Consider the following 18,451-nt stretch of genomic DNA (forward strand, 5'->3'; position numbering starts at 1 on the left):
AAAGCTTGTTTGTTTTCAGCCTCAACCACCAGTGTTTATAATGTGATCAGTAAAATCTTGAAATCAGTTCTGTATTTTTTGCATTACGTGTGCGTTGTCTGACACTGTGGAGCATTAGGTGCTCTAAACACATATATATGTATTGTATACTGTATCTACTTTATATTTTTACATTTCAATTTTTCATGATACTGACAAAAAATTTTAATATTTTTTTCTTTCTTCTATTTTCAGTCTTTCTACAGTATTTATATTTGGTGTTTCTTTGTATCTGCAGTTATTTTGCTCAACCTTTTTTTCATTTGTTTTGCTGGTTTTTTTCACTATTTTCAGATGTTTAAAATGTTCATCGAGTTTAAGTTTAACACCTTCCATTTAATTTTCTCTAATTGAATTTGTTTGTTTGCCTTATATTCTCATATGCTGTTTCTATAGTAATCGATCAATCTAATGTGGCATAATTTTAATGTTTAGTTAATTTTTTGTTTGCCACACTTACTGCTATATCTTTGTCATATTATTACAAGTTGATTGTTTTGGTTTTTTTTTTTAACTGTGCCATGTCCAGTAAGAGTCTTTGTAAACTTAGCTTGGTGAAATCATGTGGTACTTGGGTAAAGGCCAGGGCAAATAAGGCTGGAACTAAAAGTTTGCATGGCTCATCTGCTTCAGCTTGTATTTGTCTTTGGTCTCTTGACTGGATATTAAAAAGTTCTCTTGCTGTTCTCACGGCGCTTCCTTCAAAAAGTGAGAATAGAGTCCTTTTGTCTGTAAATGAATGCGCTCATTGACAAACTGCACTCTCTCTTGTGTGGTCTTGGTAGGAGATCTCCGCCTTTGAAATCCAAAATGACCATGCTTCACTGGAAATGACTGATGCTATTGTGCTCACCCCACCTATTATTCATCTGCAGTATTGCACTCACATTAAATCATTCTAAAAACCACTTAGTGCTGCATTAACATAGTGTTTAGAAAAGCTACCAGTAACAACCTGTGGGCTATAAACACGTAATGCATCATATTGACTATGGTAAAAATTAGCAACCCGGCCCTGACCATGTGTTCTTCTCTGCTGTGATTCAGGGTGAGGGTGTTTGACCTACGAGCCGGCTCCTCCGTGGCGTCCCTGTATGCTCACCACCTGGGCGTGACATCGGTGCAGGCGGACGATTGGAAGATTGTGAGCGGCGGAGGCGAAGGATTGGTGTGTGTGTGGGAGATGAGGATGGGAGCCAAGCTGTGGGAGATGCACAACAGGTGGGACTTTGTTTCCTCTGAGCCAGAAGAAAAGATACACGTGTTCAGTTTAACAGTTTTCAGAGATGTCAGATCTGGTTTTGTAACTGTGTTTCTCTGCTTGTTTCTAACACATCACAGCTGCACTTAAGGTGTCTATCCAAACCCATTTAACTCCTGATTTGGGGTTTTTGTTTTCATAGAAATTGTAAAAAAAAAAAAAGATGATTTATGTGTTATACTGAAAGTGTTGTTATCTGTCTGCAGGCATCCTGTAAGGCATGTAAGCTTCAACACCAGCAACCTGGTAACAGCCAACATCCCAGATGACAAGTCGCCGCGGGGGGCCTGCATCACAGATGATGACCTTACAGCTCACCGCAGGTCACTGATCTCACTCCCGAACTCGTCTTCTTATTCTTTATTCATCCCGGATCTCTTCTCTACATCCACTTCACCTCTCCCACAAGCTTATAAAAGTCTTTGAGTCAGGAATACTCAGTAAATCGGTTACCTCTCTGTACCTTAGGTTTTATAAAAGCCAACCCTGTCACATTCTGGAAAGGGATCGTTTGGAGAGATACCACCTTCATTTCTGTATTGGAAAAATGTAACTACATCTTGCAGCCTGTTAGCTGATCTCAGCATAAAGACTAGAAACGGGAGGAAATAGCTAAGAGCTAACCAAATCCAGCCTGTTTGTCTTATCTTGTTTATGTCATTTGTACAGAAACTGAAATTGTTGTTAATTTGTGGTTTTTGTACCATTTCCCCCTCTTTCCAAGCTTTATGCTAAGCTACGTAACAGGCTGCAGGCTTAGTTTCAGATTAACCCTACAAAAGTTAGATCATAGAATCAAATACATGTATTTCCCTAAATGTCGAAGTATTCCTTTGAATGGCAGTACCTCAATTTGCATGAACTAGTAAACAAATACAGACTACACTTATTGATATATAAACATATATTGACTCCCACACTTCTGCTTCCTGTTGCATGTGCACCATAAATGGTTACATGCTACTTTGTAGATGTAAAAAAAAAAAATCCAACTAATAAAATTAAGTCATGTTTTTAAATAATTCCGCCTTTTCTGTCGGATAATAAACAGATATATGTCGCTGGTTTAAACTTCAGAATGATTCATCTTCTGTCAACGTCCTACTCAAGCATCCAGTTGGAGCATTTGTGAAAGAAGTTGTTAATGTTGTTGCTGACATGGATGTGTTGATCCTTCAGACACAGGGGAGTCATCTGCCATTACGACTTCTCTGAGGACGCGCTGTCGCAGGATCACATTCTGCCCATCTGCAGGTCTGACTTCACCGAGTCTTACGGCTACAACTACAACATCAGTCTGACGGTGCCTTACGACAGGCTGTCCGGCTCCCATCCGTCCCACTGACACACGGTTTCCCCCAGACTGCAGCCTGGCTCAGTGAGCGGCTAAACAGACAATAGAAAGTCTCACTCCTGTATCAGTTTGATTCTCCAAACTGTATCCTTTTTATTTTACAAATTTAATTTTATCATCCTGGTCAAAAATCAAGCTTTTGAGAGATGTAATATTTGTATGTACCTGTTATGTCTATTAACTGCTGCACAGGTATTTGTACTTTACAGTGCTGGTTTCAGATGTTGCACAGCCTTTTAAACCATTAGTGTAAAATTAATGAATTTTTAATGGATGTTTGGCTCCCTGGATTTTAATCAATGCGACCATGCAACATCACAGTAATAAAAAAAATCATATTGCTACCTCATTTACCAAGTGCGATTCTTCTTAGCACATTATATATTAGTTTTTCTAAAAAAAATCTTACACATGCATTTGTTTTATCACAATGTCTTATATTTATTTTGTTTATTAACATAATTCTGTGCAAAGTCTATAACAATTCATCTCAGGGATAGTAAAGTGTTTTATTTGTTAGCAGGGAAAGAAAATAGTGGATTTTGATGGTAGAACAGTGGATGGTTACACAGTCTCGGAGAAGCAGATCAAATAAACCTGTAACTATTCTGGAGCTGCAGAGGAATGGTATGTGCCTGCTATCTCATGCTTTGGATGTTAGCCATAACAGATGACCCATGGCTACCAGAGCGGCCACGACTCGCTTCATCTAAACACGTGAACCTTTTGGAAAAAAAGAAGTAGAAAGAATCCTTCACATCACATGCTGCTAACAGAAAGATTTATAGATCAGCAGGAGATTGCACAGAGGTAGTGTTTTAGTTTGAAATTTGATAGAAATCAATAGGAGTGTGACAAAAGATAGAGATCAATACATTTCTTTGAAATATGTGACATTTGCTACTTTAGGATCACAGTGCTTGAAAATTGATTAACAACATAAAACTGAATTCTTTAGGCAGAAAGGTGAACAAACGTCCTTTGACTTCCACCATCCAAACGAAACTGCAGCAGCAGCAGCAGCAGACGCTTGTTTTAATTCGTATATATAAAAAAAAAAAAAGTCTGATTATTTCTCGTCCAAAAATATATATTCGTCCATATCAAAAGTATTTGGCTTCACTCCATTTAAGGACTGGAGAGGTTCTGCTAAAAACAGCAGCTACATAAACATGTCAAGAGGCTGATTTCCCACAACGCATCGTAGTGGTGTCTACATCCAAAAAGCGAATGTGCATCCTGGTCTCCATTTCAAGCCCTTTTAAAATCTGTGGGCAGACGACAAAAGCTTCCTTAAGTAAGTGATAAATACAGTGTATCATTTTTTTGGGTAAGGGTGACGATAAAGTCAGAAAAAGTGCAAACCTGTTCAAAATGCTCGAACGTAATTCCTTCATAGAAATCATCTGGGGCCTGAAACGATAAAGAGACAAATTAATCTGCTACTTTTCTGCAGATAGGCGACTGTGTGAATTGATTGTAACTGTTCCCTTACCATGTGAGGCACATTTGTGCTCGCCACTTCCAACATGGCAGCATCTGCTATTGCCTTGGCAGCCTCCAGCCCGATGGCTCCACTCTTTGACAGAAGCTCCTCTACTACCTTGGATGAGAACATTAACAGCCTTTAAATCCTCACCGGGGTTTAAACAGCATTAAACTGCACAGGACGACAGTTCCACGTGACAGCAAGAGGTAAGAAAAAAAATGTAATCAACTTCAGTGAATTACTGTATTTAAAGAATGCAGGTGTGTGGTTACTACCAGCAGGACTGGTAGCTTTTCCAGCGTTTACTAGACAAATGCTCAGTCACTGATGTTTAGTGTTTGTGAAAGGAAAACTACTTTCTTAAAGTTTGCTCAGTTGCTCAGTTTAACTGGTGTTTTCATCAAAATGATAATGTAATTCCTCACTAGATTAAAATCAGTCCTTATCGTTGCTCCTTCACTACTTCCATCTAATTAAACTCACATTTGAAGTTAAATTGAAATGCTGTTGGACACTTCACTTTTGAATCAGCCGTGCCTACATTATGTTCCACTGCAGTATTCTCTTAAAAATTGGAAAAAACTTGAAATTATGGATCAAATTTCCTCATTTCAAAAAATATTGTTGCTTTCCAGCTTTTTCCGGAGTTTAAAACTGCTGAGGAAAACAATAAGATGCAGCTGAAAGCTCTTTGAAAAAAATAGAAAGTGGAAGATTGTTTTTGTTAAAGTACTGTTCTCAAAGTGAGGAATGAACTTTCACACACATTTGTTTTAATTTACCCCTGCAGCAAACAGACATTAGAAATGAGCCAAACCTTTGCAAAAGCCAAAATTACTGTTTAAATGTTTCTGTTTTTTTAAATTCATGAGATAAAAAACGAACAGTGCTTTCACAAGAACGGCTCATTGTTAAATGCCTGTTTGCTGCATGAGTTGTATTTATTTCTTTTCACTTCAGACTTCAACAAAATCTCAATTGTCCAGTGTTGCCCAGTCTTGTGCATCCAACTGTTTACCACAGACAAGGTCCAGCACGGTTGAGTCGTCTTACCTTCCTGTACTCCACCAGAGTGATGGTGCCATCGTTGTCTGTGTCATGCATGTTGAACAGGACTGTGAAAGACAGAACGGAAGAATTTAGTGGTTGGTAATCTCCATCATCACGTGGCAGGATCTTACCAGCAGAGCAGAGGAAGTTGTGATTAGGGGAATGTTCATGAACATGCGGAGATGAGAGAGTAGGGTAACGAAGCAGGTTCCCTTCAGGCCACATCAGAAGCATCACTGCTGAATGTCAACAATCACACTGAGGCAATGAAGCACCTTTAAAATGTTATTACTCTCATTCACGGTGACATTTACAAGATTCAGTCCTGTGTCAGTACTTCTGGTTTAGCAGTGTTGTGGCATTAACAAGGTAAATTGCCAATTTGCTTCCTTAGGCAATGTCCAATGACATTTTGACTGTGCTGCATTTCTGAACAGCTGATAGATTGTTAGCTTTGGGATGGCATGAGATGAAAATCCTCAAATATAAGTTCCTCAGCACTTGAGTAAATGTACTTAGTTACTTTCCCTTAAGTGTTATTTGGATACTTTAAACATCTGCACAACAAATAAAGCTTCAATCAAACAATATCAAATAAAACATTTGCCCAAGAGGTTTGGATTTATTGATATAGTCATGTCTTCTTAGTCTCAGCATTACTGGACATACAACAACAGCTATAAGAGAGTGTCACAAAAGGTTCCAGTGATCTGAAACATCAACAGAAAAGTGTCAGTAAATGGTGACAAGCCCATTAGAACGAGACAAGTTCAAGTTCAAAATCGTTGTTGTTAAACATATTACAATTTAAATAATATAATGCTTATAAAAAGAAAAAGAAGAGGAGAGAATCCCTCCCTAAAAGACTAGAATCCAGTACAGCTAATGATAATTTGCATTTGTTTTAACTTAAGTTTTTATTTCACTTTCAGAAACTCATACTATCATTTTCATGATTATTTGACACATTATTTATGAATAATTTAACAGAAAAAAGAACAGGAAAATACAGGGAAAAAGGTGGTGGTATGAGTGTATGTACAGTATATATTTGTGTATATGTATATAGAGATAGGATGAAATGGAAAAACAATGATAATATATGATCCAGAATATGTACAGGGAATCAAATCACTTCATTGTATCAGAATGGCCATGGCAGACCTCCACATAATTTACATTTTAAACAGGGGCTGTGGCCACAATTAGAGACAAACCTCGGTTTACCAAAATCAGTCAGCTAACCAGCTATTATGCACGGCTGGAGTGACGCCCCAGAAAAAAACATTTACACTCAGGCCTAATTTTCTAATTCATTTTCTTCAACCTGCATTCAGCGCTGTCCACTCTGTGAATTTTTTATATGCAGCTCATCCCCCTTCAACTTTCATTCTATCATATAGGATAGTGATAGTGAGGGGGAAATAGTCCCGAACTGCACACACAAAGAGCAACTATAAAACAATTTGAGTATTCAAGCATTAGGGTTCCAACTCTGCGGCTACAAATGATCCCATTCTTCTTGTGACAGTTGAGGTTGTGAAGCTGCTGTAGCGGCCGAGCCATGAATACTTATGATCCTCTGCAGTGTGATAGCTGACATGCAGGAAGGAATCTGCTGCCCACACATGAAGCCATGCACCACCACACTCTTTGTGCCGGAACTGATTTGTTATCTAAGATTAGTGGTGCCCTTTTTTCTTAGTATTTTGTAACTGAGACAAACATGAAGGCTGCGCACAGGAGAGATGTCCTAGACAGCTGCACGTAAAAGAAGTGCTGTTATTAAAAAATAAAGGAAAGTTAACCTACAGCGAAGCTTTTCCTTTCTCATAGCTTCCCTCTCCTCCTCCGTTGTCTTCAGAGTTGGAGGGCGAAAGTGGGACATGACCATGAGGAACTGCTCGAAGCCAATCTCTTCCAAGGAGCCCACCTCGTTTTCATGCTGGTTCCTGGGTCACAAACAGAAGAACTAAAAGTTAGTAAAATAAAGGGATTCATCAATTCAAATTCAACCGGTGGGATCTTTTGAAGGTCCACACCAACCCCAGTATCTCCTCATGTTCCCAAGTTGTAAACAGATCAATTTCTGTTATTCAGCATATTCTGTTTTTGTAAGGATTTTTATCTTCATCTTGAAAATGTTTGGATTATATTGGCGCCCTCACACCCACAGAATCCACTTATCTAAAGTCAGAGCCAAAAGAAAAGTAAAAGTGTTGTCTGATATTTCTGCATTTGGTCCCTTTAGGTTCCCATTGTGCACATGGCTTGTGTGCTTGTGGAAAGTCACATGCACTCACTTGTTTATTGGACAGTCCATATTGTGGTTTGTCTTGTTAGCTTATCCTTTTTTTAAGAATGAGGAACTGCTGGATTTAAAATGTCAACAACTGTCTCTTAATAGAAATAAAACCTGATGTTTTTCTTAGTTAATGGATAATTTACATTTAAAACTGCCCCACAATTCTTTTAGATGAAGACTGAAACTCACATTATCAGCCATCTGGACGCATTATAGGTAGTTTCTACTGGCCATGTTTGAATAGCATTGTTTTCATTTAACTACACAAACAGAAGTACGGCACTAAACAGTTGACAGTTTGATTAAGCAGCTCTAAACATTTCCCTGGGTAAATGAACCTTAAAACTCTCCATTTAAAATGAATGCTAATCAAATCCTTTCATAGTAAGAGTGACTCACTGCAGATATTCAATTGGTGGAGAGACAAATACCTTCGGTTTTTAAAGGAAGAGAAGGTAAATATAACCTACTGACAGCAGCCTGTTAGCTTATCTTATCTTAGCTTAGCACAAAGGCTGTCCAAAACAAACAAAAACACCTATAAAGGTCATTAACTAATTAACATATTCTATCTCATTGATTTGACCCCCACAAAAACCAAAGTGTAAAAACAAGTTGTGGTTAGCAAGCAGTTTCTTCCTGTTTCTAGTGTTGGTGCTAAGGGAAGCTAACCAGCTGCTTGCAGTAACTTCCTATTTACTGTACCGACTCAAGAGTCTTATCTCAGTCTTGGCAAGAAAGCCATTATAAATATATTTAACAAAATGCCAAACTATGAGGATCCAGTTTACAGTACATGGATCGTACCTCATCGCCCAATCAGCAAACGAAAAGAGGATTTCCTCGCTACTTTTACAGCTTGTATTTATTCACCTGCGGCCAGGAACTAATTCCTCCAACATAATGACAACAGATAAAGGCTGGTGTCATAAAAGTAGGTTGAGAAAAGTTAGTCATGGCTTAAAGAAACTGACCATTGATAAAGAAAGTTAGAAGAATTTTTATTTTGGACAGTTGATGCAATAATGGCCTAACAAGTTAATAAATGTTATATAAGTAGCCCAAACTCAATTCTTCTGTTCAGAGTTGTTTTTTTGTTTTTTTTAATTATCATTATTATTTTTTTTTTTTTTTGGGGGGGGGGGGGGTTTTAAGATGATTAATTAAAGAGTAACAGAGCATTAAAATCTGGAGAAAGGCTGTAATGTATATTTGCTGTTGGGGTTGTATTTACTCTTTCTGACTTATAAAAAAATCAACAAAATATGTAATTTTCCCAAACTTTTGTATACAACTGAATAATAGGGGTTTGAAATTGTTTTGAATATATTCAAAATATCCTGATAGTGCTAATAATATTAACTGAAATGACAGTTAGCCATAGGGTGAACAGACGAGACAAGAGTGCGGTGTAATTTGATTGTACTCACCTTTTATCGAAGAATGCTTCAATAATTTGCTTTCTAATTGGATTATTGGCGAGGCCCGGTACGGTGTCCAAGTTTTCTCTACTGCATTGCGACAAGAGTAGAGTACATTATCATAAAACAGATACTACAGTACAGTGCCAGCATGTTTTCAGATTTAAATGATAGTGAACGTTATTTATGGGAAGTAACATGAACCCTATCTCTGTCTGAAGGTAAACTGTCAACAGGAATACCCACTATAGGCACAACATTTGTTCCGTGTTTCTTTTTAAAGGGAATGAACTTGTGATCTGTCACTACCAGCATGCTACTTAAGTTTCCTGTGAGTTTACATGAATGAGTGTGTGTGTGTGTGTGAGAGTGTGAGTGTGTGTGTGTGTTTGTACAGTATGCGTCAGCTCTGCCTGATTGATGCATCAACATATTGTATTTGCCTAATGTGCCTGTGTTCATATTAGTTCAGCCTGCATGTGACACCATATGTTGCTTGTTTGTGTCTGTGCTGCAGATACCAGAAATACCCACAATTCATCACCACAGCCACCATGAAGGTAGTATTTTATCTCTTGTGGCGACTGCTGGGGCCGAATGATTTCTGTTAAAACAACATGAAGCTTGACCAGCAGAGCTTTGCCTCATGTGAAGGTATTTTCTTTTCTTTTTAATTTCAACATTTTACCTTATTGTTTCTTCATTTCCACTAAGCTGCTGGAATCGTTTGTGGAGGTTTTTGATCTGCTCCAGTGAAACTGAAAAACAAACACCAACAACAAGAATGTATGACAATTATACACCCATTGCTTCACACCCATCAACCGACAGGTCTAACATGCACTGACTCAGCAATAAACAAATGATTATTCTTAGGAAGAAGGTACAGTCAATCCTTTTCTGGATTTTCTTTTACCTGTGTATATATATATATTGAATTATAATTATAGAGTGACACTTATTTTAATGAAACTGATGGGGTGCAGCTCTACTATCAGTCTAATGGCAAAGCAAACATACTGTGCAGCAGTAGGATTGCCTTTTTATGCCATTTCAAAGGGTTCCTTGAATCATTAACTCACTCAGTGGACTAGTGGCCAAACAATGAAAGGTTTTGACATCATAATCTGACTCTCCCTGATCCCATGTGAAGACAGGTTTGGCATTTTCAATTGTTTTGGTAAACACTTGTGGGTTTTTAGCGGCTGCTAAGTGGATGTTTGCAGTAGCAACTGCAGCAGCTGAGTGCAGGATGAAGAATATGCACTGAGACAGACTGCAGCCTCATGCAGAAGTGTGAATGGGAGGGGAGTTGTGACTATGACATGTGCAACAGATGTAACATGCAATTAACTACAATTACATGAACCATTTAGCCAACTACAAGAGAGAACAACAACTGAATCTATGATTTCTGTCAACAAGAGTAAGCCTGTTAGTCCAATGAAGCATTTCATCAGTGTATACTGTAAATCCATAAATATCTCCCTCTGAGCCCAGAGAGAAATGGGGTCAATGCCCCACCTTAAGGAAACTAAGGCAGTAAAAAGCTCAAAGTCTCCCCCTTCAATAAAGCATCATAAAGTTGGGCACAGTCTGGGATGCAAACTTTATCCCTGCATGCCCCACGCTCTGTCGAGCTCTGCATGCCACTGCATGCAAAGGTTTCACATCAGGATACTGTCCTTCCTTATAATAGATTTACACACTTCTGTTGTTTCTCTCTGCTTTTTGTTTCATTTCTTTATTAAACGTTTCCATTCACGAATCAGAACTGATTTAGTCAGATAAGGTGTTTTACAGCACTTGGGCCAATAAGATCCAGATCCAGCTATACTGCCTCTAAACGGTCAACACAAATCCGTGCGGATACAAAGCAGTAAGACGCTAAATGATTAAACTTATTGGATGGATTGTTTATGTGGTTGTTATCATGAATGTCGTCGTGTATTAGTAAGGCATTCATAAAAAACTACCGGGTGTTGCGCAACATCACAAGTGGTTAAATTTGAAGCTAAAACCCGATGCACTTATTTATGCAGCTGGTGGCGATTCACATAATATGAGTTTACCAATTACACCTGCACATGACTTAATCATTCATTTGAATTAATACTTGTAAAAAGTGGGATCACAGACTGGTACAATGATCAGGTTTCCATTTGTCTATTCATCTGGATCACCTTTCATTTCCTTGACGACCCAAAAGGAACCGAAGTTTTCCTCGGCTAAGCACAAACGGCAGTTATATACTTTATAAAGAGAAATGTCTCTGTTGGATTTCCCCCTACTTACATCCAGTTTTATCCATCAGATCCTTGTACTTGTGCTCGGAGCGCGTCTGCGAGGCTCCCATCGTTGCTATTCCACCCGTGCGTCAAGACGCACGCTCTGGTTCGACTGGCTCAACTTTTCTGCGCGTCTGTTGCTTTATCGCGCTGCTATCGGCTGCTCACTGTAACTGTAGTCTGCTGCCGGAATCCTGAGAAACATCTGACATCCTCAAGGTCCTAAATCCCTGCAGCCTGTGGATTAATGACCTGCTGGCTTTCTGTTGCTCGTCAGTGCTCTGCAGTAAAACGTGTTTAGTATTGTGCATTTCAATAATAAAGAATATGCAGCAAAATAAGTCAGAGAAGCTAGTAAAACTTGAAACGCTTTATTTATTTTTTTTAAATTTCCTCAAAGGTCTGTTTCAAGTCAGTGGTTGGTTCCTCTTTTGTGTTTCCATTAACAGCTCACCCATACTGATGAGCCATGACATCCTACATGTTTCACTTGTAAATATACAGAAAAAAAATCAAGATACTCTAGAAATGTGAAAGTTGAACTTTCGTAAGTGCATGAAACTTGGTTAAAAGATGGGGAATTAAAAGTAAAAGTAAATTTACAAAGTATTTTCTTTATAATATTTCCTGTGGCACTGTAACTGGAGGGTTTCGGCTATATGCTGGGGGCTTGTTTGACTGGTGCTGGGTGCAGGAAGGTGTGGAGAGGGGGGAGAGGACTCTGAGTAAAGGAGCATTCCTTGGTTTTAGGTAAGGGGAGATTTACAGCACCTGGATACCCATCCTGAATTTACTCATCCACTTATTTGTTTACCTCAAGCCTGTGTTCCTTTTTCTTCAAGGTGTCTACTTGAATACTTTGTGACTGGATCTGGAGATTATGACGTCTCCAGGTTGTGAGAAATGCATCCTGATAATATCCGTCATCTAGGCTACAATCACTCCATAGTTTGAACTTTGTTTTCATAACAAATGCACTGTGGTATTTGGAGATGTGGATCGGAGCAGCAACATTAACAGTCTTTCTTGTATATTTCCAGATCTTTCAATCTTTTCCCACATTTTTCCAGATGTGGAAATGTTAAAAGAAATCTTTCAAGATCTGCACAGGAACCTGACTGTGGTACTCATTCGTTTCAGAAAATACTCTGGTTGGTTTTAATTTCAACATGTAAGTGGATTGTAAATTGAGAATGGGTGACCAGTAATTGGCTAGCCTGTGTTGGCAGGGCGTTGGACACTGCTACTTTGCTACATGGCCATGGCTTGGTGGTTGTTTTGGTCTGAGGCAGGAGGCTGCACTTGGGTCCCAGAGCCAGGTGTCAGTCTATGATAGAGCTCCTGCACTGTGCCCAAGGTTTCATTCATGTCCTCTGGGTATCGAGTCTGCAGTTCTTCATTAGCAACGTAGTGGTTGTCGGCGAACTCGGAGAAGTAGCGACCCACCTCCGGGTGGCCGATCTCCAGGGGGGCGGAGTGGGGCTCCAGGTTTTCTGAAGAACAACAGAAAAGTGTGAGATGCTGATAAGAACTAATGTACACAAGTTAACCTAAATTGAAGAGGAAAGGAAAATTGGTGCAAAACAGTCCCCATCATTATTAATATACATACAAAACCAGGTCAAACTGATCATCTCACATATCAAAAGATTTAGCTTATAAATAAAATGTCAAATATAATTTATCTTGGCAGCTTGATGTTATCAGGTCCTGCATGGCAGACTATTGAGGTGGTGGAGAGAGCAAAAGCACCATGTGCAAACAATGAAAGCTTTGCAAGTGCAGAATCAGCAGAGTGAGCAGCAGAGTGAGCAGGTAACCACAGGGGAATATACAATATGAGTCAGCATGTGAAGGAGGGGCTTTCTTAAGGAGGGGGAAATGTATAAATCACAAATAAGGAAGATGCAGATTAACTATTACAGAAATGCTTTAGCTTTAAGTGCAAGAAGCTACAAAATCCAATGCAGATCATCTCAACCCAAGTACAAGCACATTACACATATGGCAGATATTTATTAACAGATCAGCTTGATTTGCCCATGTAACTGTCTTTATAACGTTGAGAGCTTGAAGATTTGTGTTTTCAACCATCAGTTGCTTTTTTAAATTAGTCTTTAATAGATAACACGTCAGTTTGTTGCATGTTTCAATTTTATACAATTTCAGCAAATGAAATTGAAGTGCTGTAAATATTTGGTAAGACACTGAGCTGCTGCATTGATAGCTTAGAATTTTCTCCCAAATAACCAGAAAAATTACACATGAGTACACAAGAGTAAACAGACATAATAGTGATATTGACAAAACATGATTTATTTTTCTGTATCTGGCTATTTCCTTTGTTTTATTACAAGTTGATGCCTGGAGGGTGATACAATCTTTCCCAAGGCCATTCATTAAACATATATATATTTATGAGATAAACATGTTTAATGTGTTTACATTAATTTCACCCTGAGGATATTTTTCATCACCATGCTGGTGTGTATGATCCATACCCTGTGCTGCGTAGCGACACGTTCCATCCTGCACGAGGACGTTGTAGAAAGGCTGGTTGGCCCCGTTGGACAGTTGGTGGACCCTCATGGTGGTGATCCACTCCTGGCTCATGGTGCATTTGGGGTCCCAGCCGTAGATCACACAGTTATAACCTGACCTGTTGGAGGAGGTGGAAAAGAGCAGACATGCTTGAGTGATCTAAAATAACAAGTCTACAGAGAGAATTTCGCTTTTTTTTTTTTTTTTTTTCAGAGGAGCATTGCTGTACCACATCTTGTGACCCACCTCTTGTGTTTCATGATGAGGCCAACTGAATACTGGACCTCAAGGTGTTCTGGAGCGGTACGCTTCTTCACTTCAGGTGTCACAGGATGCTTCTTGTGCTGGATGTGCTCCAGCGTGTGCTGCACCAGGTAACCCACTGCCCCGTGCTGGGAGGGATCCAGCGCCTGAATGTGCTGCAGGATGTCTAGCACCTGGGACAGAGGACAAACATCAATGGACAGCGTTTCAGTGTGTCACAGATTAAACTACTTTGCAAGAGCAGACTAGTCAGCACTCTGTACTGACTGGTATTTAATACTTTATGAACAACAATGTAAACCAACATTTGGGCAAGACAGAACACCAGCAGGGTTTCACTTTAATAACACTGTAACAATGGATGTAACAACAGGTTGTGTGTCCTGACCTTTTCTGGCCAGATGCCCAGGTGGAAGTACAGGCGCGCCTGGAGCAGCAGGTACTGCACATTGTCTGGGTTGATAGTGAGGTAGAGGTCCAGAGAGTCTCTCAGCAGCTGGTAGGATTTCTCATTGCCCTCCCTGAGAGGAACCATGTGATGTAGGTAATGTAATTCAACCAGAAGATTGCATGAATTTATTCATTTAATTTTAGCAGCCAATCAACTGTATTCCAATCATGCTCTCTCTAGTCTTGTCAGATGACAGGATAAAGGCTTAATTAAAATATTACTTGGGAAAAAAAAAAAAAAAGTGGTTCTCATGAGTGAGAAATCTATAATTTCTTCCATGTTAGCCAGCCCCCATGACAGAAATATGGATCAACAGTCATCATCAGCCTATATATTGACCATCCATCAATCCTCCATCAGCCCTCATTCATTTCTCCAGTGGAAGAGATTCAATAGTGACAGTCATGTGTTCAGCATGTTTCTCTCACCCTCTCTTGCCGATGTTGAGCAGGTTTCCCACCATCCTGAGGAGCACCTCCGTAGTGCTGATGGCACTGTAGTAATCTGCCGTCACCTGGTGGCCAATGAGGTACTCGCACTCCTTGGCTGTCAACTGCTTGCCTTTACCAAAGGCATCAATGTAGACAAAGTCATAGATGTCCTCACTGCTGTAGGAAACAAGTTATAAATTTAACATGCAAATATATTTACCAGGCACTCATCATACTTATGAACCAACAAACTTCTTTCAGAAAATGTAATAAATCAAAAATGGAAGTTCTGAAGTTCTCAAAGGTGTGATGGTGGTATAGCAATATAATGATTGCAGTGTGACATTTAGTATAGTGTAGTACAGTAGACCACTGTTTTTGACAGATGCACAAAATACCTCATTTGTCTGCGTTTACTGTTTATGGCAACAAAATCTACAGAAAAATGAGATGGATATTGCTTGAAACATATTCTGGTTTCTTTTTATATTCAAATAATATGACAAGGATGGGAACTAGGATTTTATAAGGATGAAAATTGATGAGAAAAACTGGATTTCATGAAGCATAAATGAAACATCCTATGTAGGAGGAAAAGAGTATCTCTCATTGTTACATTTCCTACAAATTGCTAATAAAACAAAGTGTACCGTGTAATGACTGATGACAGCACTACAGTAAGTCATTATCTCTAAGGCAGTGTAATAGACTAGTTCTGTGCATGGTACCATTTTATACTGTTTCAATGTATCAAATAGATGCAACTGAAGGAAAACAGTCAATAGAACTGAGTGGCTGGTTCAAGCTAGTTAACTGATCATTCAAGTCCAGCTATTCTGTTGAAATTATGGACTATATGAATGACAGCTGGACTCAGGCAATGTTTAGAGGAATGTTTTGGGATATTAGTTTCAAACTGTACCCTCTTGGTTTTTGGCACCAGCGCAGCAGGAAGTGATTTGGAAAGTTGACAGGTTCCAGCTGAACACCCAGCTTCCTGGCCAATGTCATGTAGAGAACAGAGAGGCTTATGGGAATGCCTGTATGGCGTAGTAGCACCTAAATTAAAACCAAAAAGGCGTAGTCGGTTAGGTGAAATATATATATATATATATATAATATAATATATATTTAAAATGAAAATTGTTAAGAAGTGATTCAAAAGCTTGACACTTAAAATAGATGTGTTTTACCTGGTGGATGTAAGAGTTGAGGGGATTGTAGTAGTCAAACTCGTTGCCTTTGTATTGAAGTTGCTCATATAAGACAGAGTTTAGGGCACACACCACCTGCCTCTGGAGATCAAAGTCCTCCACGACCGAACAGTCACCTACATCACACAAAAGAAATTAAACTCCATAAAGACTTGGCTGAGAAGGAAATACAGATTTACTGATATTGATTTTTTTTAAATGCATTGAAAGTGTAAGCCTTAGGGATTCAAGTGTTCCAAAAGGGCAACTTTTCATTCCAAGTTTTTCAACTTTTGAAAGCTCACCTTGAGCCATACGCAGGCTGGGGTGAGAGGGGTTCTTGATTCTCAGCATCTTCTTCACTTTTTCTGTGATCTCATCCACCTGGGCTGATATGCTGTCCAGTGTCACATCAGCCAGTGGGTTACAATACTGATCCACTAGTACAGCACCTAGAGGGGCAGACGAGATAAGGTAGGGCTGCTTAATGCACAGAGAAAAAGTTGTACATCAAATTGCATGAACCTATTACAACATATAGTATAATAATTACACTGAGCAGCAATAAAATACACATTGTAACTATGGAGATGGCTTAGCTAATGTAAATGTATAATAATAGGGCACAGTTAATGAGTTTGGTTGACATGGAGTCTGTATGATGCCTCACCTTCAATAGATGACTGCTGCTCTGCAGGCTGCTCCAGAAAGGTCTTCAGACTCCTCAGGATGTTCTGCTGTCTCAGGAAGTAAAGGATTTTCTTTGCATAGTACTTCAAAGTCAAGCTTTTCCTAAATGATGGACGGAGAACAGTAGAGACACATTAATGGTCCAAAGGCTGAGAGTGTGCAACACAACAGCTTTCATAATCACAGAAGGATTAACAAGATCAACACCCAAACCCATTAATGATTGCAAAATGCAGCGTGTGGCAAGTACTGAGGTTTTACTGTGGGCACGGTGTTGCTCTCACCTCTTGTCAGAGTTGAGTATGAAGAGGAGCTCATCCTCACAAAAGTGCTCTGGCATCCCAAGTGACTCGATCTCTGCAAAGCTGTCTCCCAGCACCTGGCCAACGCAAGGCTGAGTTACAGATCTCTGGGTTAGTTTGGAATATAGAAAGCTCACATTTTCATGCACAAACATGCGCCCACACTCACAAAAAGGCCAGCCAATTCACAGTGGGTGACTTTTATTCAAATGGTGCATCTTAATCCAGGTCTAATGTAATAACATAATCATAACAATAATAATGTATTCTTGATTACAAATGGATTACTTACGACTTCTGTGAAGAATCTCTTTGAAATTGATTCCACCGTCCTTCTTATTTGTATACCAACTCGATGGCGTGTTTTGTATTCTTTGAGCCAGTCACAGCTCTCATTCTGACGGTAAAACCTCTGCAGTCTTGGCCATCTGTTGAAGAAAGCAGTACAACCCTTATTTCAGTAACACTTTTGGCCATGCTCAGAATTAGTTTTAAAGCTCATAGCCTCAAGCAGAACATGATATGTCTATGGAACAATTGCTGCAGATGTGGTTCTCCTTGCAAAAAGGAAAGGAAACTAGGAGAATAACGTGGAGCTCATAGCCAAGTCAGTCAGGAGGAGGGCTTAGCTTTTGCCAAGAGCTGCACTCTCCTGCATAGCACAGCATGCATGCAACATTCAAGGTCATACAATTTAATTTTCGGCTGTTCTGGGTTAAAGTCAGTTTAAACTGGAATTTATATTTGTATTTGTAAAATTTACAAGCTTCATAGTTGTCTGCAGAGTAGCATATTGGCCCTGGCCTGGCGTAATGATGAATTTGGTGCATCAGCAGAGTGTCAACGGCTGACAGCTGAGTTCGCAGCAAACTAGCCGACCTTTAAGTACACAATATGCGATTTTAGACTCCAAATAAGACACATATAAAAAGACATGGACACTCGTTTCGATAGATAGTGGTGAAAAACCAACGGAAGCCAAAACTCCGAAAAAATACCACAACAAAAATCATAGCACCTGAGTTTGTATTGGTGTCCCCAGACCTTCCCCCTTCCATGGCAGACGTCGTGTAGCCGCTTGCAGCAGCAGGAAACGTTACAAATGTCAACATGTTTGAGGACAGGGAAGCACAGGATGTGTTCGAGCAACTCGGTCGGCAGGTCGGTCAGTTTTTTGGTTTGGGGGTCAGAAATATTTCCATTTAGACTTGTCTGCCCCTCTCCAGCTACAGACGTCGCCATCTTTACTGTTTACCCCGATTACCTCATTGCTCAGGCACCTCCCATTTATGGCGCAGGGGGCAGGACTGGGGGCGGGTCACGGGAGGTTTAGTGCCGTGTGATTGGTAGTTCGATCAAAACGAAAGGGGAA

General features: G+C 39.5%; 3 protein-coding genes across 5 annotated transcripts in view; 1 reads left to right on the forward strand and 2 right to left on the reverse strand.

Annotated features, from left to right (window-relative positions):
* Positions 1-3,003, forward strand: part of fbxw8 (F-box and WD repeat domain containing 8) — a 21,187-nt gene extending 18,184 nt beyond the window's left edge. The window contains exons 9-11 of the mRNA XM_023417084.2: positions 1,087-1,260; positions 1,507-1,623; positions 2,480-3,003. Coding sequence (XP_023272852.1) covers positions 1,087-1,260; positions 1,507-1,623; positions 2,480-2,645 — 457 coding nt within the window. The 3' untranslated portion in view covers positions 2,646-3,003. The remainder of the gene's footprint in view (positions 1-1,086; positions 1,261-1,506; positions 1,624-2,479) is intronic.
* A 67-nt stretch (positions 3,004-3,070) lies between these two features.
* tesca (tescalcin a) lies at positions 3,071-11,361 on the reverse strand. Its single transcript, XM_023417157.2, has 8 exons — positions 11,215-11,361; positions 9,608-9,677; positions 8,929-9,009; positions 7,006-7,145; positions 5,197-5,258; positions 4,150-4,257; positions 4,020-4,067; positions 3,071-3,922 (listed from the first exon to the last, which is right to left on the reverse strand). Exons 1-8 carry the CDS (start codon positions 11,273-11,275, stop codon positions 3,830-3,832), a joined length of 663 nt encoding a protein of 220 aa, XP_023272925.1. The 5' UTR covers positions 11,276-11,361; the 3' UTR covers positions 3,071-3,829.
* A 201-nt stretch (positions 11,362-11,562) lies between these two features.
* fbxo21 (F-box protein 21) lies at positions 11,563-18,339 on the reverse strand. Of its 3 annotated transcripts, none has more exons than XM_023417156.2 (12): positions 18,098-18,339; positions 17,372-17,507; positions 17,062-17,156; positions 16,758-16,879; positions 16,393-16,539; positions 16,088-16,224; positions 15,817-15,953; positions 14,892-15,071; positions 14,401-14,533; positions 13,995-14,185; positions 13,709-13,866; positions 11,563-12,700 (listed from the first exon to the last, which is right to left on the reverse strand). In XM_023417156.2, the coding sequence occupies exons 1-12, from the start codon at positions 18,319-18,321 to the stop codon at positions 12,459-12,461; spliced, it is 1,902 nt and encodes a 633-aa protein (XP_023272924.1). In that variant the 5' UTR covers positions 18,322-18,339; the 3' UTR covers positions 11,563-12,458. The 3 variants fall into 3 exon arrangements, with proteins under 3 accessions (XP_023272924.1, XP_023272923.1, XP_023272922.1); XM_023417155.2 differs by having other exon boundaries at positions 14,892-15,068; positions 17,062-17,171; XM_023417154.2 differs by having other exon boundaries at positions 17,062-17,171.
* Positions 18,340-18,451: the final 112 nt, after the last annotated feature.

Source organism: Seriola lalandi, unplaced genomic scaffold (genome assembly GCF_002814215.2).
Source record: "Seriola lalandi dorsalis isolate HSWRI2012SDOR001 ecotype SW California unplaced genomic scaffold, Sedor1 jcf7180002054572, whole genome shotgun sequence".
Classification (NCBI taxonomy): Eukaryota; Metazoa; Chordata; class Actinopteri; order Carangiformes; family Carangidae; genus Seriola; species Seriola lalandi.

Bases quoted from the DNA above. Each gene is read 5' to 3' on its own strand.
- tesca (XM_023417157.2), bottom strand. From the start codon at position 11,275: ATGGGAGCCTCGCAGACGCGCTCCGAGCACAAGTACAAGGATCTGATG. The intron at 9,678-11,214 runs GTAAGTAGGGGG...TTTGTTTTTCAG, and splicing joins TCTGATGGATAAAACTGGAT to TTTCACTGGAGCAGATCAAA. The intron at 4,068-4,149 runs GTAAGGGAACAG...TTATCGTTTCAG, and splicing joins GCACAAATGTGCCTCACATG to GCCCCAGATGATTTCTATGA.
- fbxo21 (XM_023417154.2), bottom strand. From the start codon at position 18,321: ATGGCGACGTCTGTAGCTGGAGAGGGGCAGACAAGTCTAAATGGAAAT. The intron at 17,508-18,097 runs GTGCTATGATTT...TTTCTTCAACAG, and splicing joins GGACACCAATACAAACTCAG to ATGGCCAAGACTGCAGAGGT. The intron at 13,867-13,994 runs GTGGGTCACAAG...CTCCTCCAACAG, and splicing joins CTCATCATGAAACACAAGAG to GTCAGGTTATAACTGTGTGA.